This window comes from Phasianus colchicus, chromosome 1 (genome assembly GCF_987193195.1).
Source record: "Phasianus colchicus chromosome 1, bPhaCol1.hap1.1, whole genome shotgun sequence".
In the NCBI taxonomy this organism is placed as follows: Eukaryota; Metazoa; Chordata; class Aves; order Galliformes; family Phasianidae; genus Phasianus; species Phasianus colchicus.
The window spans coordinates 23,443,999-23,471,380 of record NC_143436.1 but is presented as its reverse complement, the minus strand read 5'-3'; the positions used below and the strand labels follow the sequence as shown (position 1 = coordinate 23,471,380).

The window sequence follows — 27,382 nt, the reverse complement described above, 5'->3', positions numbered from 1 at the left end:
GACAGCCAAAGCTAGAAAAATAACATTTCTCATCAGTGTTAACTCTCCCCTTATCTCTGAGCTGTTTACCTAGTCTTGAAGCTGTGACATATGGGAATTTCACACCTAGTGAATATATTTTCATGTATCTTGTGGCACGGGAGTGTAATCATTAAAAGAATATACACAAGTAAGAGTAACTGCAACAGCTGGTGACATTTACCAATTAGAATTACAGTTCTTTAAAACACTTCATCCTTCTTTAATGTGTGCAGGATAATTATCTTTGAAATCAACGTGGAAAAAAAAATTAATTTTCCCTTTAAACAGTGTCTTTCTACAGTAGAAATACGTCTGGGTAAGGAAGATTACCAATATTGCAACAGTATGACTTTCTCTTTTAAAAACTCACCAAAACCATTGCAAACTAACCGTCTTTGCTTATGGTGCATGAAACAGAATAAACATGGAATGAGCCAACATCATATCAAACTGTTTGTTATCTCTCTATACAGCATGCACTAAATTTGTTGTCTTTGAACACATGAAAGAGGAAAAGAAAGCTATTATAAGCACCAAAGCAGGTATAGCACCATACATTTATTTATTTATTTATTTTCCCATAGGGTTTATATATTAGAAACAAACAAACAAACAAAATTACAGGACCCTATCATTGATCTGTTTTGTGTATGAAGCTTCAGAATAAAAGAAACAGGTGAACATACAATACCAATCATAATAAAAAAGCAATTGGGTCTACCTTAAAATGCAAGCTCATACAAACTGAGATATATTTTAAGTAACAGTCACAGAGGATATTTAATTACAAATACCAGACAAACCTGAAGACTCCACTTCTATGTTCAAAACATAACATTTTACTCCCTTGAATGTCAGGCAGAGCATTTGCAGGAACCAATGGGAGAGAGAGATTTTCACAGCTTTAAGAAAAAAAGTGTAGCCTGGTATATTTATTTGGGTAAGCGTAAAAAGGCATTCAGTCTGAAAACTTCCCCAAGGAAAAAAAAAGTGTTTTTTTATGATGGATAAAAAGTTATTGTAGGTTTGTTTTATTCAGAACAAGCAGACAAGATGTTTTGCCTATCTGAAAATGAAAGAGAACCAAACAAAGAGATGAATGGAGAAACCAGAAGCACAAAGACATCAAATAAAATACCAGGAAATGAAGAGTTGTAAATAGGGTTACTTTGTCGCTGGTTACACAAGTAACTGAATACGCTGGCAAGTGAATGAGTTTAAACAAGGGTGTAAGCTTCGGCACATTCTTTTTTAGGGTTAATCACTAGTTAACCTGGTGAGATGAACATGCTGTTTGGGAAAAAAAAAAATCCTTCTTAATTATATACTGCAAGTGCTCTTACTTCCTGCTGCTCCACCTAATCCCACAGGTGCGGGTTGTCTCTTCTGCTCTGCACTGGTGGGAGGGCCCAGATCACCGCTCACTTTTTCACAGCAATGAATTTAGATAAAGGAGAAACAACTTTTCACCATTAAACAGAGAAACACCGTCATAATATCTACTTAAAGTGACGGAAATTTTAAAACACTTCATTCTCGTTTCAAAGATGATGTAGAAAGTCTATTTGGACTGACACGTGCTGGGGCCACTGGTGATGGGGTGTCTGGTCAAAAGTAATGCTGTGCAGCCTTGAGTTCCACACATTCACTTGCTTAGCTGCTGGAAGGTTTGCAACAAGTTGAACGCTGCCACTGCATCAGCTTTTCCTTATAGCATAGACACACTTAAGTCTCTGCACAGCTTTTCACAATGCACCCGTTTGTCATGAATCTCAGTAAAAACCATGTAAGTATCTGCATGGTGTTTATTCTCACGTTGGCATTTGTCACAAAACATTTCTTAACGTCACAGAATTTTAAGCGTACTCGGATTCTTATGTTACTCAGAAAAATGCAGTCTTACAGAGCTGCTACCCTGTCAAAGCATTCATTTTTCAAAGATGAGAGCAGATGCTGAAGGCTAACTACGTAACAACTAACTTCTTCCTATTTTGTATGTGCTCTCCTCTCTGCCCCCTTCCCCTCCCCTGCTGGAGAGAGGCGTTTCAACTGCAGTGCGGGTGGAACAATGAAATGAAAAGGAGTGATGAGCTGGAGGGGGCCATTGTGAGAGACATAGGAGCTCCTTATTAAGTGTCCACCACCTAATGAAAGAGCATGCTGGAAAATTTCACTGCCTGAAATTTCTCCTCTAAATACTCGGGGGTGATAACTCAAGCCTTTGAATCATAGTACACAATATCACTAAAATATTTTTGGAATGAAAGCTACTTGTATTCATGACTGGATCCTCACTCTTCATTTCTTACATATCAAAATACCTAAGCCATGAAGGAAAATTTGTACAATTAGTTCATTTTAAAGGTAGCATTTTATTCTTACATGGTTATGAAAAATACTATTTTGCTTAAATGAAAAAGATGTTATGCAGTTTCCACGCCTGTAAAGCATCTTCTAATAGATTAAAAAACAACCTTGGCAAAGGCTAAGCTGTGTATTTAATAAGAGAACTGTCATGCAGAACTTAAGCTGTGATTCTACAAGTGTTTATGCAAACACTTTGTCATATAAATACAGTTCCACTGAGATCAAAGGGCAACACAGGCGTGAGAGGGCTTGCACCCTGTTTGCAGATCTGTTGCAGATCTTTGCAATTCTGTGGTGCAAAAGATCTTCAATATGCTATAGCTACTATGACAAAATCTGATGACTCTGAAACTCTGCTTTTCCACTTCCAACAAACAATTCTGTTCTACTATGTTATTTTAACTTTCTGTCTGATCAGCATTTGTTCTCCTGAACTCCATTTAACAGATAGTTCAGAAACACCACTGAGTTAAAAAAGATGCAGAGCATTTCCTCTTTTGCTATTCCAGTAGCTTGTTTCCTATGGATTGAAAGCAGAAGGATGGTTCCCGGGTTTGGGTGTACAAAGGAGGAAGAAGATAAGAGAAGCATAAAGACTATTTTGTGTTCTTTATTTGTAAGCAAAGGTCTCCAAGTAAATCCTGATTAAAAAAGGAACGGTACAGTATGGCCACACCTTAATAAAGACTGATTTCCCAGAAAAGTTGCTTACTTCTCAAAATCAGTTGAATAATTAATGCAACAGAAGTGTTGTACTTGGAAATGGAGGTATCTGGAAGGTCCCAATGTGTATCTGCCTGGTAGGAGGCAGAGTTCCTACTTTGGCCTCTACAGGACCCCATAAGTCAAATGCTGGCACATGTGTGAGGCCCCTTTTCATACCTTTGATCCCTGCATAAAGGCAACAGCAGAGTAAGAGGGCTGGCATTGTGCGAGTTGTGCACTGCTGTCAGTCCTGGCTCCTTCAAATGGCCTCTGTGCACTTGGTATGACAGGTGGCCTACATGGAGTGCGGAGGATTAGGTTCCTTCTGTGCCCTCTAAATGACTGGCATAGATTACTGGCTCCTACAAAGGGATTTAAACATACCTTTCTGAACAAAAAGAAGTATATAAATATGCATGTAACTGGATGCTCAATTTGTATAAGTAATTGCTCTGGTTGGTTATATTTGTAAATGAGGCAAACGTGTACAGAAATGACAAGTTAGATATACAATTATTTGTGTGCAAAAGTGACTTACGTGATGAGAAACTAAACACAATGAAATTATCTACACAATTCAGGAATAACAATAATTTGAGATTGATATACATTTTTGCCCTCAATTTTGCTGCATTCTTTTCCTTTTCTCATTCATTAACTGGCTATGTGAAGAAAGGAAAAATTAGGTTTTAGTTCTGTATCTCCTATTAATTGCTTGGGCTTTAAGAGAAACTAAAACTTATTTGGGTGAGGTTTTCTTTTGGTTTGACTGTTTTTAAAGTGCACTAAAAAGTTCCTGCATTCCCAAGATCAAAGCACAGCATTAACAAGAGAAAAACTGCATCACTGATGTACTACTAATATTTCTAATGTTAATGCTGTTTTCCTCCAAACGTTTGGTTTCTTTCGTTAGCCCAATGGCCACAACTTCTTTCATTTCAGAGCACAGCATATTGTCACAATTACCAATAAAAATAGCAAAATAGCAACTAGATTTTTTCATTATTATTTTTATGAAAACAAATTATCATTGACACTACTTTTCTTAGTCTGGGTTCTTTTGCACTGTCCCTAATATTTCCATAGGTGTCAATATATCCCCATGTGCTGTGGTGGAAGAAAGCACTGGGAATTTCTTGTGACTGTGCATGTACCAAATCTTAAAAGAACATTCTGAGAAATGGAGCCTTATGTTGAACGCTTTCTTAAACAGGTTAAAATCAAAAAAATGACATTTAGTTTTGGATGGAGTTTTTCACAATTCTCTGAAAAGATTAATGAACAGAAGGGTAGATGGTGACACTGAACATGTAAGCAAACTGCAAGTCTGAGTCCACATTTCCCATTCCAGCCCTGAGAAGATGAAGAATGCCATCTGCTGAGTGTGTGTTCTTATGTCCCATAACTTAACATCTAAGTTGCCTATCAATACTAGAATTATTAGAATTAACCTTCTCTTCAAAATGTCCAAGAATGTCCTTCTTTCTTAATCCTTTACTTTTAATTTTCATCTTTCCCTCTCATACTATCTCTAAAACATTCTGCTCAGAACTTTCTTCATTTTCTCCTTTGTAAATATAAAAAGTTAGTTTCTTCTTATTTCACTATAAAAGAGCATATTTTCCACTCTTTGCCAAATATTCACCATAGAATCAAAAATGAAAATTCTGATGAATTCATGCACATACTTCAAAAAAAAAAAAAACAAAAAAACCAAACAACCCAAACCCAAAGAACAGCCTTTTTGCCTCTTAACCCCTTCTCCTCATGATCCACTGTGTGATCAGCAGTCTATTGCCAAGACCCCAAGGACAATGCTGAGGTGACCCACTGGCATCTTCAAATGGAGGCATGGAAGCAGAACGCAGTCATCTAACAAAGTGCAATTTTGCATATTTTTGAAATTATATCAAATGAGAGGGTTGCATTCTGGGGTACCTCTAAGTCTTTTATCACTGCAAGGAATTGAATTTCAAGCACAGACTAATATTTTTAGAAGTATTCAGTCCTGGGCCTACTGTGATCCTCTTTGATACCCTTCCATACCTGCAGCTATATGACAAGGAAGGACAGGAGGAGATAGAAATGTTGAAAGAACTTTTAGCAACTATACAGCCTAGTGTGTCTGGGGTTCATCCATTCAGTAATTGTATTTATGTAACATCATTAACATAATTTCAATTATTTTTCCTGTGCTTGGAAAACAAGATTATCTTAGAATCACACCGAAATCCAGGAGAACAGACACTTCTGAGAGAAGAAAGAATATTTTGACAGTGATATTGACAGTATTTGTGCTTTTTAAAAGAAAAATATTTTACTCTGATGAAAATATTCTCATAGTTGCATTTTACTTTTATGTATAAAATAGCTCCAACAGCAATCCTTTTAGTTTTTATTCACACCACATGAACACCACATAATCAGTGGCAGATCAAACAGAAGTTTAGCAAGCAAGGGATTAAATAAGCAAGGTTGGGTTCTACAGTAAAAAATGACACTTTTACTTGTTGCTTATCCTCTACAGTTGAGCACTTTGTCCAAATGATGGAAGGATTCCTACAAAAGAGTATCTAGGTTATAATCCTCACTCTTCCACAACTGAAAAAGTGCATTGAGAATAACCTTTCTAAGCTTTGCTTTGAGCGTTATTCGTTGCTTAAGGGAAATGAAATGCCCTCTGAGGTTTGTAGTGGCTGTTTAAAGACTGTGTGCAAAGCTGTAATGAATCTCTGTAGGAAAGCAAAATGTCAACAAAAAAAGTGTGAGTTAACAAAAGCGCCTTTTTTTTTTGAATTATTATTAACAATGGCAAAAAAAAAAAAAAGGTTGTACTTACAGGAACGTCAACATATTTTGCAGCTGCTTTCACCTTTAGAAAATGAAAAATAAAACAACACACAGTAAGGGCTTACTACTACAGATTGTGCACAAGTTTAGAATTATGCACAGAATGAACAAAACCACTGTGAATTCAAACACTTACCGTGAATGAAACTAATGATGAGAAGAAAGTGCCTTCGTCATATCTTGACAATTTGGACAGCACACCTTCTAACACTGAAACAACCTGGAGGAAAAGCACAGAGCAAAAGCCAAATGCACAATGTGAGAAGTAAATATTTTGAAGGAGAAAGTGAGGTTTTCTCCTCAGATTTCTATTGTTCAACATGGCGAACCGCCAATTTGATCATGTTTCTGCTCACAAAATGCTGAAATCATGGAAGGCATTCATTTTTCAGCTCACTTTCTGACCACAGTGGTAGATATCACTGTTTAATGACTGCAGAAATAAAAACCAACTCTCATTTCCTCTGAACGTGAGCCTGTTAACATACACCTCTTTGCTTTCCTTGCACTGCATGGTTAAATACAGGAGTGTGTATACCCAACATGTATTCTGAGCAGGAAATGTTATTTTCTAGGACCTCAGTTTCTAGAATCATAGCTTCAGAGATGATGGAGCACAACTGTTAAAGCCTATTATGTCAACATCATGTTCCTCTTATCTTTGTTATTGAAAATAAACCCAACACCAGTTTCATCTAGCAGTGTCATAGCACTAGTGTTTTCTGTCAGCTCGTCTCTGGTAACAGCAACAGCTCCTGCATGGCCATTATGGGGCATGAGAACATAGGCCCTACATCTCTGCTATGGCAGGGTCCTTTCCCCCATGCTTCCACCTGCGACTCTCAAGTAACATGCAAAGGCCATTTTGCCAGAATTTATTTCTGACTCCAAAAATCTCTTATTCATTGTATTCACTGAATTAATTGTAGCCTTAATATTTAAAGTGCCTAAATTAGCCTTAAAACATGTTCCTCTGTGACATAAGTTACTTACAGTGTATGACAAAGTATCTGCCAGCCATTTTATGTGTCCACATTTATTTTACACATACAAATTGCCTTCCAGTTTGTATAAAGATTGTTTTAAAAATCATCCCTTGCTCTAATACAGTCATTCCAACAACCATGAGTATCATTTTATGAGTGTGAGGACAGAACAAAATTCCATCTGGCATGCTGTTAATGGGCACTGTAACAGTGTCACAACAGTGTCACCTCCAGAGGAACTGAGATCATCACTTTACAATAAGCCCTGCTCTTAACAGTTCAAGGAGCAGGAGCAAGTGCAAGCCTACATTTGTCATTTATCAATCTAACCCGTCATATTACAACGATTAATTAAGACACTAGTATGTCAGCACCAATCAAGGAATTAAACCACTTCATGAGCTACCAGAGAAAACGTGGTTGTTTCTGCACTCCATGCACAGTTTAATTAGAGTCCCCTTATTAGATCAAATGCCATCTCTCTGCCTTGCTGTTCTGTGCCTGCAGAAGCTGCTGCTCACGCACTGCAGACTCCCATACTCATTTTATCTGAGTGGTAAGGATGCCGTGTGCCCAAGGGTGTTCAGTCACATTGTGCAAATATCCACTATGGAAGGGTTACAAAAAACATCATGTACACATTGTCAACAAATGGTTCCAACACAAGTGGGATAGAAATGGTTCCAATACAAGTGGGACACAAAAGATCAGGAATTTAAACACCACAGTGTCAAGGATGTCCATTTAAATGAAAGACATGGTTATGAAGCTGGAAACTTCTTTTCTGAGCTCTCAACTGCACAGACTTGTGAAGCTCTAAGAGCATCTGATTCTCTGAACTGGTTACTCCGAGACACACTGTGCTTTGTTCCACTGTTTAGTGCTGTTCTCTTATTTGTAAAATGCTTTAGCTCTGTAAGTCTCACACACAAAAGTCACAGTTTCATCTTTTCTAAGTAGAATCTCACTGAAGTGTTCTTTCCATTTTCTTAAATTACTTGCAGCTAAAAACAAGTATGAAAACATTTACTCCGCTGGAACATAATACTGAGGCAAATAATACAGAGGCAAAGGCTAAACAGTAATGAAAATAGCTGAAAAATAAAGAACATGCAGGGATATTATGCACATTGATGCGCATATTTCCTAGCCAAAAGAGAGTGAAGCATCAGCCTTACTCTGCACCTTCGGAGACTTTCTGCTTTGGAACAGAAGCAATCAGGATGTCACTGGCAGTTCACATCACAAACTAGGAGAGCCTGGTTAAGCTCCTAATGATTGGCCTATGACACAGAATATTTGCTTCCTGTTCTGATATTTCAACCTTTTGTAACAGTGTATGTGATAACTAATAATGTATATCTCTCTTCACTGATGGCAACTGTCTGTAGAATTTGTATCTATATATAGAATGAATATGATTATTTTCCTCTTTCAATAATATCAGATACATTTAAAAACATTTCAATGATTGACTTCTAACAGTGTGATTTGCTTTCACTTAATTTCCTCCTCTACATCTTCAATAATTCTAAAAAACCTGACAGGTTGCATATAAATCTCAGTGCTGTCAATGTGAACAATTTGGTGTTATGTTTACTTTAATACAGCACTTTACAGAAAACAGTTTTACATTTTTTACACATTTATCAACCGTGCTTAAACTTCTATAACAATCCTACAAAAACTCCCTCTCCAACTCATGTACAAGCAGGAGAAGGTCACTCCTAAAAGAGATTCTTGCTCCCTCTCACCCCCTGCCAGCAAGCTGTAACGAACGAAAACAAAGGCATAAGGAAAATATGAGCATGGTCTTAATTTTTCTAACTCACAATTTGTAAACGCAAGGCTAATTTCTCCTCTGAAAATCAGATATTTCTGTGTAGTTTGTAATGCACAGACAGCAAAACATCTTATAAAATGTTTACGTTCTCCAGTCATTATTTGCTGTGTCCTTCAGACTGAAAGCCTTTTCTTCTACATTAAGCACTTAAGACTTTTACTGGAGTGCTACAGTAACACAAGATGTTATTTAAATTTTCTTCAAATATTCAAGTATTTATACCATGTCAAAACATGTTTCCTTTGACATAAAAAAAAATCTGCAAAGGCAATTTCAGGAAATAACAACTTATAATACACTTCTAAATTAAATGGTTTGTGAAGCAAAATGAAAAAGTTACATTCTGGATGTTGTTCAGCTTTATGTACAAAATTATTTAAATACTATCTGATGATGGAGAGAAAGTTTTCATTAAACAAAAAGTAAAACATGGTGTTATCTGGGACAATACTGACATAATCATGTCTTACTGGTTCTATCTGATTAGCAGTTGCACAGACATTTTTCACTTAACAGTTAATAAAATTTAATTTTGTCAATGTGACATTATTTGGATGACAATGCGTTACAAATTGTGCTGTTGTTTCCTCCCCTCCCAACTGTACTGTAAGCTTGTATGACACTAAAAGACACTTCAGAAGTTCAGCAATTAGAAATATATTTTCTACCTTTTTAATTAATTAAAATCTAAATTGTTTTACCTTTGAAACAAGGAGTGAAATAATTTCTTTCACAGTCTCTTCAACCAAGTCATCTATTTTTGAATGGTATTGTTGCTGTTTTTCAAAAGATAAAGAAGCATTAGCATGTACACGAACACACACTTTTGTCATAAGTCATAAACTGTGTGAAGCTGATAACACTGCCAGATCAGATTTACTTAAAATTATCATTTTGAACATCAGAAGAACAAACCCTTGAAAACGATCCACCCAATCAACACTTTCTTATGTTGTGTGTTGAAAATTTTCCCATGTATACTGTTGAGTTAAGCAGCTAATGGGGTTATTATTTAGATGAATTGAGTTCTTACTCTTATTCAGGCGAAGGAATGTGAAGGATACTTTTTGTCTTCCCCTATATAATTAAGGTGGCCATGTATTTTTTTCTAAAGGGTTGGTTTAGCTGCAGAAGCAAAAAGACTAGAATAAGATTTAATTAATAGAGCATTTCATGTCTGACAACTCTCATTCATAAGTTATTTTAAATGTCCTCTAAGAATGAAACGAACTTCAATTGTTCATCCTAAAAGAGTATTTCTGTTAGCACAGTGAGCTGCAGTTTATGTAAGTCTTACAATATGCTCAAGCAAGGGCAAAATTAAAATTTCATCAACAAAGCAGAATAGATGGTAACAAATTAATAGGCCATAAAAGGCATAATAAAACAGACTTCATTTTCCATAGTCTCTTTCTTTCACTTTTTCATACAGAAAGTGCCTTCAAGTAAGTGCTTTTAAAATAAATCTGAAAGACTTCTAGATAATACTACAGAGTTCCCTCCTGAAATTAACAGAAACTAAGGATCCCATTTTTTCAAGGAGCACATCAATTTAAACAGTAATTCTTCCTTTAGAAACGTTTATCTGACAGCAAAGATTGTCCCCAGTAGCCACTTCACAGAAAATGTGACTTGTAAAGACTAACCCTGCCTTCACAGTTCAAGGCTACTTGGAACAGCTAACAGCATAATGCTCAGAGTAAAAGTGCTGGGGTCAGTACAAACATTAGCCTAACTTAGCAGCTGCTAGATGAATAGTTTGCAGAGTTTTCAAAGGCTATTTTTTATCTGCCTTAGAGTTGCCACACAAATCAAAACATTAAATCCGTTCAGCTGAATAGATTTGGGAATAATTTTCTAAATAGTACGTTTCCTAAAATTGCATTTCACAGAATCACAGAATCACAGAATTGCCAGGGTTGGAAGGGACCTCAAGGATCATGAATCTCCAACCCCCCTGCCACATGCAGGGCCACCACCATTCCACCTAATGCTAGACCAGACTGCCCAGGGCCCCATCCAATCTGGCTTTGAACACCTCCAGGGACGGGGCATCCACAACCTCCCTGGGCAGCCTGTTCCAGTACCTCACCACTCTCTCCGTAAAGAATTTCCCCCTGACATCCAACCTATATCTCCCTTCCCTCAGCTTAAAACCATTTCCCCTTGTCCTGCTGTCACTCACCCTTTCAAAGAGTTGATTCCCCTCCTCTTTGTAGGCTCCCTTTATGTACTGAAAGGCTGCAATGAGGTCACCCCGCAGCCTTCTTTTCTCCAGGCTGAACAAGCCCAGCTCCCTCAGCCTGTCCTCATAGGGGAGGTGCTCCAGTCCCCTGATCATCTTTGTGGCCCTCCTCTGGACCCTCTCCAACAGCTCCCTGTCTTTCTTGTACTGGGGGCTCCAGACCTGGACGCAGTACTCCAGATGGGGCCTCACAAGAGCAGAGTAGAGGGGAACAATCACCTCTCTGTCCCTGCTGGCCACCCCTCTTCTGATGGAGCCCAGGATCCCATTTGCCTTCCGAGCCACAAGGGCACACTGCTGGCTCATGTTAAGTTTTTCGTCTACCAAGACCCCCAGGTCCTTCTCCACAGGGCTGCTCTCAAGGACCTCTCCTTCCAGTCTGTGTGGATGCCTGGGATTCCTCCGGCCCAAGTGCAAAACTCTGCACTTTGCAGTGTTGAACCTCATCAGGTTCACCCGGGCCATTTAAACTAAGAGAGAACAAAACTAAAATGTGTTTATCCATGCACATTTATCTGTTCCATGTACCAACTACTGTTCCCAATGTATGTTAAGTTTTGCTTTTAACATCTTCCCTACAGTTTAAAAATAGTTGGAAAACATGAATACAGATCTCAGACAATATTAGCATCTCAGAAGAGTGAAAAAATGTATTAAATACATTAAAGAACTTTTCACAGTTCCATTATATTTAACTTCATTATCAGAAAAATTCATGATCAGAAAAATTAAGAAACTATTAATTTTGAATTATTCAAAAATAACAAAAAGCTTCCAAAATTATGAAGTTTCTTTAGAAATTAGATTTGAATGTTTATTTTAATGTTTCATTTCTTCTTTTTTTTTTTTTTCCCAAGACTTATTTTGCAAACCACGCAATCAAAAACTTTTTGTATCCCAATCCTCCCCAGTGTCAACTTCCAGCAATGCAGACACTCTTGACAAAGCAAAACTTCAGCTCCTCACAGAAGATTATCAGACTGTAGGTGACTGCTTTTAGGAAGACGGCAAATACTGTAGAATTCACTATGGAGTTATGTGAGCTGACAAGGTTATATGCACAACCCCAGAATCAGAAATAGAAGGACTGTTTTTTCTACTTCTGGCACACTTGTTCAGTGAAGCATGCTTTGCTCCTTTCCCAAATTCATTTATTTGTGGATGGTTGTGTTCTTATGTTCTTCTGCTGGCTGATGTGATCACAGTCCACATGGAGTCTGAATCTAGATAACTCCTATAGCTAAATGATTTGAACGCATGTTGTGGGGTCTTTCAGCACGATCCCAAAATCTCTGAAGGATCTCGGGAAAATGTAAAACGCATCTCTGCCCTTAAGTTACTCCAGTAAAATATGCTGCACCTATAGGAGGTACATGAGAAAAAACAATGCTTAGTGACAAAGCGTGTAATGGAATGTAACAAAAAATGACTTTCTGTTGAGAACAAACATGTCTCCATGCCCCTAGCAGCAGACCCAGTACTGCTGTTTGGAAGGAGACAAAGTATTTTAACACCTTCTGACAACTGTACTTTTGGGAACATAAGTGATTGTTCCTAGATCCTGCAGTGATCAGCTGAGAATTGTAACCTGCTCAGCTCTGCAATATATTCAGTGTTCTCCTCCATTCGACCTTACTGTGTCTCAATATTGGACTGGGCTTTTGAATTTCTTGTGCTTTTTAAAAATTTAGTTTAGTTCTGTTTCTTTTGTTTGTTTTAAAGCTGGATGACTCAGAATTTGGAAAATAAGTTCAATGTCATCATCTGAACCCAAACTATTAAATTACTTCTGTACTTCTGCTATTAAATCAGCTATAATCCTCTACTACTTATGCAGTTAAATGACCTTGATCTTTGAATTTTATGAACTGAAAGTGTTTTAGAAACAAAGCTCATCAAATTAAAGCCCAATTTTCCCTGGCATTTTTTTTTTTTTCCCCACCTATCAATATCCACTGGCTGTGGCATATTCCACTGAGAAGGCACATTACTCATTTTTAATAAGCATGAGAGGGAGGCTGGAATTCTGAACTAAAATAGCTTTTATAAATATTCTGCTACAAAGCACTGAAAAGTATAGACCAGTGGTGTTTATTCTATTCAAACTACCCAGTTACAAGCCAGCAAATAAGCTCCTGCTCATGCCTAACTACTTGTCAACCTAAGTGGCCTGAGAACTATTCTGTTAGAGTTTTGCCTCCAGCAATATTTCCTGTGTGATTCTTGCCTATCATACTAAAAAAAAAAAGAATATTGCCGCAATACTTCTAGACTGTAACTTTTTAAGTTAATAGGCTGTAAAGTATTTATCCCAAACAACAAATGCTGAAGAACTCTGGATGAACGATTGTTGTGTGACAGAAAACGTTTCCCTTGCTGCTGCTATTCATTTCATTTAGGATATATGGACTGCAAAGGAACAGTGCCTGCAGGAAGTACATGGGATGCTGTTCAGCAGTTACTGAAGATTACATACATTCACAGTAAGAAGCTGGAGAGGAAACTATCTGAGAAATAGTAGCAACTGGCATGTCACTTGGCTGTATCTCTGTATCCTTCTGCTTTTGTCCATGAATTGCCATTCTGCTTGGCTATGAATAAGGCTACAGGCACTGTAGTTCATCTGAGACAATGTGCTTCTCCTCTGGACATGCCTCTTAAAGCCTCCTAAGTCAGCCGTCAAACAATGCGGAAGGCATTCAGCAAACTGAGCAATCTTTAAACACAATGTATTGACTATTACTACTGACTACTGACTTAAGCTTTTCTTAAGTTTTAAGGTGATATATAATAGGCAAGGAGCAAGGCCTTTCTGAATGTCAGACTTAGGGACTACTTATAAAAGTAGACTTCATAACTGGAGAACAGTTGGGAAAATGGTGAGCACTGTATGTAGTAACAGGAAAACCAGAAGACTCAATCAAATTTAAACTCAAAACTCAAGGTGCTGCGGACCATTAGTACATGATAAGTAAAAATTCTTCCCTATCTGATGGCAAAAGGTGAAAAATTCCTCATCTGACTCTAACTGAATAAAGCATACAAGTGTTCATAGCTCTATATAGGGAAGGAAAAGATTACGTAACATTCAGGGAGATAAGCTTAAGTCTAATATCTCATAAACTAACGTCTTCTGTCACTTGCAGAGTCAGTTTTAGGAACTGTCAGATGAATATTCAGTTGAGTTTTAGATGAACAATTTGCTCTTTAACCATATTTTTACTGAGGCCTTATGGAAAACTTCTCTTGACTAACATAAAATACCATGTCTAAGATTAAAATGAGGCTGAAGAAGAATAAAGGAAAGAAAGGTAATATGGAAAAGATTTTAAGACCAAGTAGCTGAGATGGAGTATCTGGAAATGTCAGAGGTCTTACAGATGAGCAAGAAATACAATAGATGATGCCATGAGGTGCTCTTCTGGTTTCTTTGGCAAATGGGCAGATTCCAGAAGTATCTCACTCAAGAAATCTGTAAGTGTTTCAAACAACTATGATATAAGCTACAAATGGCTGAAAGACTTATTTTTTCTTACTCTTTCTTATTCTGAAACAGCCTTGTAAACAGAAAAAACTGATAATTCAAAATTTGTGAGAAAGTTTTCCCCACAATACGGTAACTTCTGATATGTGAAGAATTTGAGATTTGGTTGATTAGGTTTAATGTTAATTTGGGGACTTCAAAATAAGTATCTGTTGCATCACACTGTTCAACTCTTGCACTGCAAAAAGAGCATTGGAAGCATTTGGAGTCATGGTCTGATCTTGCAGGGAAAAAGGCTGTATTGCTATTTGGAACTTGATGGAGATCAAAATAAATGATAGGGCTTAAAAATCTAAAGAATGAGGAGATTTCAGAAGGTCTGCAGTCCAAGGCGTAGCTGCGAATGCTGAACTTTTGTTCTGAGGGAGTCTAGCTGACAACTGACATCATCAAGAGCACGTGAGAGGAATGATGTGACTGTGGGAAATAAGGCTATAACATCTGTCTGAGGTATTCATGGAGGTGCTGGTCTTGTCCTTCCCTAAACAAGGATGTGCACATGTGTGCAGCTTACTGCTCAGACAAAGTAAAAATGAACTGGCTTCATCCCCTAAGGTGAACAGTTGCTAGTTGTGGTAACTTCTGATGAGCATGAAACAAGTTGTTTATTCCTATTTTGCTTCACTGAGAAAGACCCCAAACCTTTGTGACTGGGATTGAAAAGAAGAAGAATGAAGAATTCATCCAGAATCACCTTAGAAGGGTGAATGAAGAAAGAAGAATTTAGAAGCTGGTAATCCAGCAAGATCGGTCTGTAAGGAAATTCCTAAGGCTGGGCTAGCACATTAATAAACAAACAAACACAAAAGCATTGTTTCAACTTAGAATTCACACTGGCAGTTAAAAACTAAAGAAAAAATGTAGGTTAAAAAAAAAATGAAGAAACACTTACCCATTGACAAGCAAACTGGTTCATGTCATGGAAAACCAAAAGGAAAAATAAAGATGACAGGGTAGAACAGGAAAATGATGAATGTCTCATTGAAATGAGGGAAAAAAAAGACAATTACATTGAATACGCTAACTCAAAAAGATGAATCAACAAAATAAAAAGCACAACACAGAAATGGAAAAATCAGCAGAAACAATATGACCAAATAAAATAAATGTAAAACTGCTCAAAGCAGACATACTTTTTTTTTGCCACATTCTGACAAATGTTCTTACTATCTCTCCAAAACCAAATTAAACTAACGCATTAGTACTAGTGCATAACAAGAACAGTTTTAATTTGATGTGCTGGTAATGTCACCAGCCTACATATCATGCCCTTTTTCACTATGCACATTATTTCTGCTGAGAGTGACAACGTGGGAAGTACAGCAGTCAGTGAAGTCTGTATTTCCTTCAAAGACACATCAGTGCTCCGGCTGTGGGGAATCTACTATTCCGGTAGCAGGCTAGTACTAAAACTGTCCCTGACCTTTACAATTAAATTAAAAAGTCCCATTAAATTAGCTGATTATTTCTTTCCTCTATTTTCAGCATGTTCACAGGAATGAATGCTAAGTATATGAGCCAATTAAAACAATTCTTACTCAATTAAAACCTGACTGCAAAGGACAATGTTTTGGTACTATTTTACTATTACAAAAGAATCTTTATGCAGGATTATGAGCTGCTGCAACCCAAGCAAAATTCTCAGAGTGGCTGTGAATCAGGAATTTCTCTGATTATCTACGGACTCATAGGTCACAGCAAATAAATTAGAGAAGCACTGTATCTTCTCTAGTATAGAAGATGAGGGGAAGTGTCTTGAGTGATCCTTCTAAGGAGCACTCTATGTATGCCCCTGTACATGATGACTTTCAGCTAATTTGAAATTAATTTACTAAGGACTGTCCACAGACTAGGACATTTCATATGAACTAAACATATGAATTAAGCATACAAAATTCCACTTACCTCTTGCCCTCCTTCTAGTATGCAGAGTTTAGCTGTCTGCTTTTTGGCATCAACTAAGACATTAAACATTGTACACAGAGAAGAAGGAATACGCAAGTCTGTTGATTTGTTTGTCTTCTGCAGCTTGACTTCAAAAGCAATTCTTGTTCTGTTTATTAAAACACAATTCATAATATGAGTCTTTCTGATAATTTTGGGTGACCACTGCAGAAATGTATAAACCTTATTCACCAGATTGACTTAATGATGTACATGCACGTGAGAAGATTTTAGAAATAAAATTCAGAATGTGTAGGATATCTACCCACTCAATAAGCAATGGTACTGATGGTAATTTCAAGGTTCTGCACTGCTTCAGCTACTGCAGTGAAAAAAAAAACCTGTATTATCTTCTTGCCTACTAGATAACAATATGCTTCCTTGTATGGTGACTAAGAAGAATTTCATTTAAAAATGAAAATATATGTTAAAATGTAGTTCACAATAAAGCAAGTGCTTGCTTGCTTCCAAGAAATACAATTCTAAAATCTTTAAATTTTAACAGAAAAGAGAATCTCATTGACAGAGTTTATTATTAAAACAAATATGAATATTTATATTGAAAGCTAAGATGTATCATGACATCAGTAATAAACAAAACTATTTTCTTTTCACTGAACACTACTGAAGTAAATGATAATAGTTTCAGAATACAAAAATATAATATGTTTTATTTCTTCCTTCATTTGTAAACACACACAGTAGAAATTTACACAATAATTTACAAAATGGGAACAGAAGGATCTTTTTTCTAATTTAAAATATCTTATAGAACACAACAGTATCACAATAAGAAAATAGTTCCACCTTTCTTTTCTGAGTTGCTACTTTCCAGTAAAACTCATCCTAGGGATACCACTTTCTCTGTTTATCTCAGTTTTGGCATCTTTAACAACACTAAAATATGCCCAGAGTATTAACACCAGTATGTTATGTATTCAGCCCAAATTATCAATATAGTTTAAATAATGACACCAAGAACTTTCTGTAATATTGACACAACCCTCATTTATTGCTATCAAAATCTTATTCTCTACAATAGCAAGCAGCAAAGAGATCAGGATTGGTTTCACTGACCAAAATACGACCCAGAAGGAATTCTTTTTCTAGTGCCTCTGTGTAAATAATTTTTGCTCTTTGCTTCTACCTGTGACTCTGTCAATGAGCTGCTTTTACCCTGTTATGTGTGTGGCTTTGAAATCCACATAATCAAATCCATATGGAGCAAAGTATTAGGTAATGCCAACATGTGGCATTAGATTTATTGTCTAGAGAAATCCAAATATTTATATTAATATAATTGCTTTCTCATAGTAAAATGTAATCACCTTAAAAAAAAAAAAAAAAAAAAAGACTTGATTCATTTGAAAAGATTATAAATAAATTATTCTAACTAGTAGTAATTTCATATGCCCTTGTATTTTAGTCCTATTGTTAGAGTCTCAGCCTAAATGTCTTTAAGCCGAAGACTTTTGAACAGATGAATGTAAGTTTGCATGACTAATTGGAAAACTTCAATTTTAGTATTGTCTCATATCTACTTCTGCTATAGAACACAAACTTTTATTCCATTCACTGTATCATCTTCCTTCCAAAATTAAATACAAATTTTTGTGGAATGCTTCTGCCTTTTTCACCAAAATTTCACCATGGTAGATCTACAGCAATAAGCTCACATAATAAGTCTCAGGTTCTTGTTCCTATTATCTTTAAAGAAAACAAAAAATTATTGTGTTATCAGATTAAACTTTACTGGTTATGAAAGCTTCTCTGTTCCTTTAGTCTTCCATATCAATATTCCATATTTTCTGATTGACACTATTGAACTGTCTACAAATTTTGTTTTCTCCATTACTCTATTTTTTAGACAACTGTTAACATTTGCCACAGATACGGAATGGTAAAGAAATTTGATTTCTTGACTTCTAGGGCACAGCTCAAAACATGCAAAAATTTTCCTCGCTACTTTGCAGATGTTGCTAAATTGCTCTTTGTTCATGTGATGTGAAATATATGATCTCTTTATACTTGACAGAAATTCTTATGATCTTTCCCAATGCGTCTGCTGCTGATCACAGCAGGTAACAGGATCCTGCTATGGATGCACATCTGTGCACCAGTATAATTGTTCCTATGTTAATTTTTAAATCTCTCCCAGTTTTCTGTTGGGCATTTCAACTGTACCTTTTAACGCAGGCTTCTATCATGTCAGTGGCCATGAGTTTAAGTCTCTGCTCTAAATGGTGTGCAAATTCCGGTTCTGGCCAGTGAAGATCAAAAACAAACATCTGCAGAGCATCCAGTTTCCAAAAAAGATCTTCTGATGTAGCTGAGCCGTTGCTATGGAAAACAAAATAAAACAAAATCCCCAAGAAACAAAGGATAAATGTACAGATGTCTATCCCATTTGCCACAGAATTATATAGGAGAATAGGATTTCCTTATCAACCCATTACCCTCCTTCACTTTATTTAATAGCACAGTTGCTTTTATTCCAAGGATGTGAAAATGGTAATGGAAAATTTTAAGTAATTCCAAATAGGATGAAAAAAATACAATTTTCTCATCTGCTAACTGAGGAATATAATAGGTTAAGGGAAGTTGGGTGGGATGATGAGGATCATGGAGGACTGATGTAGCTCAAATTTCAGATCAAGATAGGAAACATAAAGGATAAAGGAACATTAATTAGTAAGGACATTTTACAAAACAGTTAGGATTTTGTATACGTTTTCTTACTTTCATAACTTAGGTAGATAAATCTACCAAAGAACTAAAAATACTAGTTGTAATATCATAAAAGAGATACCCAGACAAACAGTCCCTTGATAAATGCTCGTTAATTCTAACTGAGGGAATATCCCAATGGAAAAAAGAGAACAGAAATGAAATAAGGAAATTTATGCACAAACAAAATGGAATTAGTATAGCTCTGTTTACAAGTTCTTCTGCCCTGAATCAAGTGATAAATTTCAGGACATTTACATGTGATAAGACACAGTAATTCAAGGCTAACCTTTGATGTAAATACAGTTATGCTTCCACTGTCAATGTAGATTAACTATATCACAATGTCTTGCATTTCAATGCCTAGGTTATTGCTTAAGGAGCCACAATACTTCACAGCACAGCATCTCAGAATGATAGTGACACAACCCTCAAAAAACAGCCTGGCAGGCTCAATTCTAATTCAAATAGCTTAAAAATATATCAATATTGCCATCTTCTTGCTTCTACCTCATGGCAAAAGAACGTGATTATCAGAGGGTAAAGTGACCCAAACTCTCATGGAAGGAACTGGGGAGTGCTGAATGTGCTGAGTCAGGCAAGAGTCAGGTTAGAAAATGAACTAACTTAAAAATAGAAAAGATATGTCATATTTGACTGACTAATGTACTCATCAGTAGCACTAACACTGGGTTGCACCAGGTGGGCCGTGACATCGGGCAGTAACATGAAGCAAGGCCTAAAGCACATATTCAGAACTTTGGAGAGGTTGCACAGATGCAGCAGGAGCACTGCTTTGGTCTTAAGAAAACCCATCACAGAGTCATCACTGTCCTCCGCTGTGCTGTCTTAGATTCAAAAAAGACAGCCAAACTGGGAAAAGAAGGAGGCCAGAGAAGGCCGAGTAGTGACACCTGCCTATGGAAAAGGCTGGGTTCAAACGAACAACTTAAATGTCATATTCTGATGTCTCTACTACGTGCAAGAAGGAACACAGAATGAGTCATAGAATGAATCAAAGAATGGTTTGGACTGGAAGGGACCTTTATGATCATCTAGTTCCAGTGCCCCTTCTACAGGCAGGGACATCTCCCTGTAGACCAGATTGCTCAAAGCCTCAGCCAGCCAGAATCCACAACCTCTCTGGGCAACCTGTTCCAGTGTCTCACCATCTTCACAGTAAAGAATTTCTTCCTAATATCCAGTCTAAATCCATATTCTTCCAGTTTAAAGACATTTCCCCTTGTCCTGTCGCTACACATTATTCTAAAAAGCCCCTCTCCACCTTTCCTGTAGGTCCCCTTCAAGTACTGGAACTCTGCTATAATGTCCCCACGGAGCCTTCTTTCCCCTGGCTGAAGAGCCCTAGCTCTCTCAGCCTGTCCTTGTAGGGGAGGTGCTCCAGCCCTCTGATCATCTTTGTGGCCCTCCTCTGGTCCTGCTCCAACAGCTCCATGTCCTTCTGGTGTTGGGGACTCCAGAACTGGACGCAGTGCTCTAGGTGAGGTCTCATGACAGCAGAGTAGAGGGGCAGAATCATCTCCTTCTTTCTGCCAGTCATACTTATCTTGATGCAACCCAGGATACAGTTGACCTTTTGGGCTGCAAGCGCACACTGCTGGATCACACTGAACCTTTCATCTACCGATTACCCTAAATCCTTCTCCTCAGAGCTGCTCTAAAGCCATTCTCCACCCAACTTGCATCTGTGCTTGTGATTGCCCCTTCCCAGATGCAGGATAGTTCACAGTTTTCAAATAGGACGTGCATGTTATAATGCATTTTTCCTCACTTATCTTAAACAATAATTACTAATTTTACATTTTGTTGTGCTCCTGAAAGAAAACAGCAGAAGCAGCAATAAAAGCCCAGGAGACTGCTAAGGTTACAACTTGCACAGGGATGTTACTGTTCAGATTAGAGCTGAGTGAGGAGTACTTTTATACACTATTAAGTTTAATTAAGAAATATCAAGAATGAACCCCCACAACACCTCAGAAAGTCTATAATTTTGCTGGTCTGTTTTTTAAGTTATACGACTCCAATGTTGGGGATTTCATTATGTCTGCTTTGTACACTACCAGAGAATGAAGCTGTATATGCTTCATTATACACAATATCTGACTTGAAAAACACAGTGATTTTTTTTAGACAGAGGGGGTAAAAGATGACAAATGATGTAGTGGAAAAAATAGAGGCAATGCCAGTCATTATTAAAGTTGGTAAGAACACACTTCCTAGAAAACAAAACATACTTTCCCAAGAAACAGAACTACCACTTTTCATTATTAGATCATATTTTATCATTTTTTATCCTTTCGCATGTATTTTTTTTCATTTTTAGCCTAATGGAATTCTAAATGAAATTCTTTAAGACTCAGGAGGACTAATGTGTTCTCAATAACATTAATGTATTCCTATGCACGTTCACTCCCTGGTAGCCACTTAATTTGGTTTCATTATACTACCAAGTAAAGTTTCAAATTAAAATAAATTTAGTAATAGACACAGGTTCATGAAACACTAATTCATTCTGTCAGAAACATTAATTCATTCGTTCTCTTTTCATATGATTTTGAGATTCCATTCTTCAATTTTTATTCAGCACTGTCCGATGACATTTGAATTTGACTACTGTATTATTACACTAGTTAGATACGGAAGGAAAATTAAGTGCTACAACAGAAACTAATTTTTCTTAGTTCAGGCACAAATATCCCATTTGTTTGCTATCTGCTGAAGAGAACTGTGATTTCAATCAACCTGTTCCAATTTGTAACAAATCATTGCTTTACATAGCCTACAGAATTTTTTTCTGTCCATTATTCATTAAAGGTATTACAAATAATATTGTCAACATATACCTCAATACCCTGAAGTGGATCTACAGTCTGCAGATTTTGTTTCCCCTGGAATATCTGGTTATGTCATCTCAGAGTTTAATACTCTATAAAACGCAACATGAAGAGAAACCAAATGCAGTTTTCACCTCCTCCTGGCAGCAGGAGGTACTCCCACATTCAATTCAAACCACTGAAGTATTTGAATCTATGTGCATAATTACAAAACCCATTCTTGGCTACTGTAAGGTTTTTATTTGAACACTTATGATAAGCTAATTTGGTCTAATGAATGGAATAATACTGCTCTGCCTGAAAATTGCTACTCTTTTTTCAACTATACTCAATAGAGTTATTTATTAATCTAAAATTAAGTGCAAACTCTACTGTTCTGCAGTCAAGATTTAAGATTTCAGCACTAGTTTGTGCAAAAGGTACTGTTTAGTTTTTGACTCCTTTTAATCAGGTCCTTGGAATAAAAGGTTTCCAATGGTTGAAAAAGGTCCACCCTAATTTTTTAACAGCGATTTAACTTTGTAGATGTAGACCATTTTAAGCTAAACAGTTCTATGGTTTTCTGCCTCTCATTGTACTGAACACAGCAAAAAAAGACGAAGAACATTGTATTTCTCCAAAATCTTGCAGCATATTTAACTTAGGAACTGTATACATACTCCCAAGCAATTCACTTGTCCACTAACAGCCAAAAGAGGCAACTTTCCTCCACTTATGCAACTATCGAAGCAGTAGCAATCAGTCAAGCAGTCCATTAACAGAGCTGCAAGATCTACCCAATAAGACAGCTTATATATGGAAATATAAGAAGTATTCTAAATATCTATGGACATTCTCTATCAACCATAAGATCCAAAATCATCTGGCTTCCATTCTAGTAGAATTTACCAAGAGCAATAGTGGTGATTTTATAAATTACTGTGTACATTTTGAAGTTTACTACTGAATTATAACCCATTAGTGCTTTGTGGGTACTGTTACAAAACAGGGTAACAGCTCTATGTTCTTTGCGAGGTCCAGTTCCTACCCTGAATATGCATGTTCAGGACTCAGAAAGTCAACTGAGAATTCTTTCAACATAAAAGGCTTTTTTGTAATTATAGAGTCAATAGTACTTGCCCCGACTCTCTACATTTCATTAGCTGGTGATTGGAAAGGCTGAAGAACAGATTTGGCACAGCAAGTAATGGATTGTGTTTGGTCCCCCAAAGATATTAGGGCCAAAGAGTAACTTCTTGACTCCTCCTACTTAACTCAAGACTGAGGCAACTTGAGGCTTAAGCAACCTAAAACATTTCTGTTAATTCTTATTTCTTAAATGAAAGTATTAAGAAACAAAATGTAGCCCATAATATACATTTATCTTTCAGAATGCTCAAATAGGAGCTTGCTACACTTGTCTTAAATTCAAAACTCTGTATTCCACAGGAAGTAGATCACTTCAGCTAAATTTCACTTATGGCCATATTCTTAAATAACTATCCTTAAAAAGAAAACAATTTTCATCTTCCAACTTGCTACAGCCAAGTACTGTGACAAGAACAAATGTGGCACTACAGATGTACTGAACAGTGCTGAAACATGCCCCAGCACATGCACAGACCACTGCGGCTGCTCCCTTCGCCACTCACTGTAGCTGAGTCACAGAAGGATGAACATAGCTGAGGCATTTGCTTCATAACTGCCTGCTCCAGCTGGTAGAGAAGACAGGACTGTCTTCCTGCAAGCATGTATCCTTATATCCTATCTCATGTTTCTCCAGCCTTGAGGTTTGCCAAGCCCGATGATCTAGAATGGCATAAGATAGCAACAGACAACCTCGGGTCTGTATCTGCAGTGCTTTTGGTCAGTGAATATATGTCATGCTTGCACTGAAAATAATAATTTATAAATGAAATCATACACAACTAAAATCACCCACAAATGCAATTTAAAAGCCTGGTTCACAAGAGGCAGAGTAACTCAATTTAAAATACAAAATGGTACAGAAGTAATTTTAATTAATTAATGAGGAATTAAGAAAAGCATCATTATGGATAATTAGAAGATTTTACAGAATATTCAGGTATTTTCTCCTTTTAGGATACTGTCTTTAGCCAAACGTTGCAATGCTCTGCATGTCTAGCCAAGGTGTCCTCTTGAGTTATCCTCTCCAGAGACCAATCAAGACAAACAGACTACTACACAGAACACTTTCCTCTTTTCATATCTCTCTTCCCAGTGCCCAATAATAACAGGTTAAGGAAAAACAACCGAAAATGATGTAACGATCTTTCTAAGCGCTGTCATTAGTAGTATACATTTCCTTCTTCAAAACGTGATCAAGAGGTTGCATAGCAAGCTTGCTACTCTGGACTTCAGGAAAGCTTAGACTTTGAACTCTTCAGAGAGCTGCTTGGCAGGGAGACATGGGAGAAAGCCATGGAGAGAAGAGGGCCCAAGAAATCTGGTCGGTATTGAAGGACCATTTCCTCCAAGCCCAAAATTGGTGCATCCCAAGAAAAAGAAAGGCACACAAGAATGTCAGGAGGCCTCTGTGGATAAACAAGGAGCACCTGGACTTAAGCTCAAAAAGAAAGTCTATAGGGAGTGGAAGGAAGAACAGGTTACCTGGGAGGACTACCAAAAAATTGCCCAAGCAGCCTGGGATCAGGTTAGGAATGCCAAAACCCAGACAGATCTAAATCTAGCCAGGGACACAAATGGGAACAAGAACGTATATCAGTGATTAAAAAATGTCAGGGAAGATGTGGGCTCTCTCTGGAAGGAAACTGGAAACCAGATCATGAGGGATACGGAAAAAGCTGAGGTGCTCAATGATATATTTGCCTCAGTCTTCACCAGCAAGGGCTCCAGCCACATCACCAAAGATGCAAGAACTTGGAGAAGGAGCTTGCTGTAAGTGAAGATGAGGTTCGAGACCATCTAAAAAGCCTGAAGGTGTACAAGCTCATTGAACCTGACAAGATTCATCCACAGATTCTGAAGGAACTGGCAGATGAAGTTGCCAAGCCACTGCCCATCATATTTGAAAGGCCATAGAAGTCTGGTGAAGTTCCCACTGATTAAAAGGGGAAACATGACCCCCATTTTCAAGAAGGGTAAAAAAAAGACCCAGGAAACTACAGGCCAGTCAGTCTCACCCCTGTGCCCAGCAAGAACATGGAGCAGATCCTCCTGAAGGCTCTACTATGGCACATGGAAAATAAAGACGAGGTGATTGATGGTAACCAACTTGGCTTCACCAACGGCAAGTCACGCCTGACAAACTTAGTGGCCTGTTATGACGGAGTTACAGCATCAGTGGATAGAGGAAGAGCAACTGACATCATCTACCTGGGCTTGTGCAAGGTGTTTGACACTGTCTTGCATGACATCCTGATCATCAGTTGGAGAAAAACTGAATTGATGGACGGACTATTCGCAGGATAAGGAATTGGCTGGATGGTTGCACTCAGAGTGTTGCGGTGAATGGCTCAATGTACAAGCGGAAACTAGTGAAGAGTGGCGTTTCTCAGGGATTGGTGTGGGGAGTGGTGTTATTTAAAATCTTTGTAGGTGACATGGATAGTGGGATCAAGTGGGATGGAGCAAGTTTGCAGACAACACTAAGCTGAGTGGTGCAGTTGACATGTTAGAAGGAATGGATGCTGTCCAGAGGGGTCTGGACAGGCTTGAGAAGTGTGTTCATGCCAATCTCATGAAATTCAATAAGGCCAAATGTAAGGTCCTGCATCTGGGAAGGAGCAATCCTAAGCACAGATACAGGTTGAGCGAAGAATTACTTGAGAGCAGCTCTGAGGAGAAGGATTCAGGAATGTCAGTTGATGAAAGGTTCAGTGTGATCCAGCAGTGTGTGCTTGCAGCCCAGAAGGTCAACTGTATCCTGGGTTGCATCGAGACAAGCATGACTGGCAGGAAGAAGGAGATGATTCTGCCCCTCTACTCTGCTGTCATGAGACCTCACCTAGAGTACTGCGTCCAGTTCTGGAGCCCCCAACACCAGAAGGACATGGAGCTGTTGGAGCAGGTCCAGAGGAGGGCCACGAAGATGATCAGAGGGCTGAGCACGAACAGGCTGCTGTGCAAGGACAGGCTGAGAGAGTTGGGGCTCTTCAGCCGGGAGAAGAGAAGGAAACACCAGATTTTGGTTAATAGAGACTGGAGAACAGGTATTTGGTTAATTCCCATTGGAGAATTTAACTGGAAAGCTCTGATTTTCCTGCAAAGGATGGGATGAGCGCTGTTCAAGAAAAATAATAATAAGAGATTATTTCATGTAGTAACAGGAACAAACCATTTTCTCTACTGGAAGCTGAGACACTAACCAGCCAGGAAAGAGGAAATTCATAACAACTGGCTTGCAGTGCCTTCACTCAAACTGATGTTACTTTGTGATTCAAATAAAATACATGGTCATTCAGAGAAGTCACCTGGCTCTTCTGCAGGATGCAGGCAGTAGTCTGATTCTTAAAATACTACCTGAGTTCCATAGTATTACAACGATAGTACTAAAATCTTGGAATTAAATTTATACACTCTTCAATGAATACAACTTCAAAGCTCTACTTTTTGAAGAAAGAAAGCAAAGAGTCATCTACAACAGAGCTAGTACCTTGGCAGATCTTTTCTTTTGGTTTGCTGCAAGAGGCAGCTGAAAGGAGATGACGACCTTACTGAGCTCCATGCAGACACCATACCTGGTACAGTACTTGTCCCCATTCCTCTTGACAAACAGCAAAGCAACAGCTACTGCTGGCAAGTTCTTACAGCTCATGTGAACCTCAGTGCTTTCAAAACCACACAAATTAGCTCAGTATGTTTTTCATACTTTCCTATATGGGCTACATCCTTATTTCCAGAATATGTGCAAGGGGGATGAGGCAGTGGCTGAGTTTCACACTACACACGCATTTTTGACAATCCTGTCTAGGTATTTATTGCTACACCAAAGCTTTCATTTAGGAAAGTTACACCAGTATAATACTCGAACCAGGACCAATACTTGTTATATATTAATTACAAATTCAATATGTAAAATAAAAATATTTTAAAATCTACAAGTTATTTTTACTGGAAGAGGCTACTAGAATACAGACTGTCAGAAGACCACATCTAAGATTATAACAACTTTTAAATCTAAAAGCTATTCTTTAAAAACAAAGTAACCTTTGAAAGGGTGAGAGTAACTAGGCAAATAGATCTGAGTAGCAGATGACCAATTAGTTAGTACTCAGAACTGAAATCAATTGCATAAGCACATCAGGAGAAATCTAGAATTATAGTAAACACAAA

General features: G+C 37.6%; 1 protein-coding gene across 2 annotated transcripts in view; it reads right to left on the bottom strand.

Annotated features, from left to right (window-relative positions):
• CADPS2 (calcium dependent secretion activator 2) overlaps nucleotides 1–27,382 on the bottom strand; it is a 300,595-nt gene that overhangs the window by 25,935 nt on the left and 247,278 nt on the right. For both annotated transcript variants that reach the window (XM_090136996.1, XM_031615180.2), the window contains 6 exons: nucleotides 18,690–18,845; nucleotides 16,467–16,614; nucleotides 15,454–15,468; nucleotides 9,474–9,548; nucleotides 6,080–6,163; nucleotides 5,933–5,965 (listed from right to left, as the gene is read on the bottom strand). In XM_090136996.1, coding sequence (XP_089993122.1) covers nucleotides 5,933–5,965; nucleotides 6,080–6,163; nucleotides 9,474–9,548; nucleotides 15,454–15,468; nucleotides 16,467–16,614; nucleotides 18,690–18,845 — 511 coding nt within the window. The remainder of the gene's footprint in view (nucleotides 1–5,932; nucleotides 5,966–6,079; nucleotides 6,164–9,473; nucleotides 9,549–15,453; nucleotides 15,469–16,466; nucleotides 16,615–18,689; nucleotides 18,846–27,382) is intronic.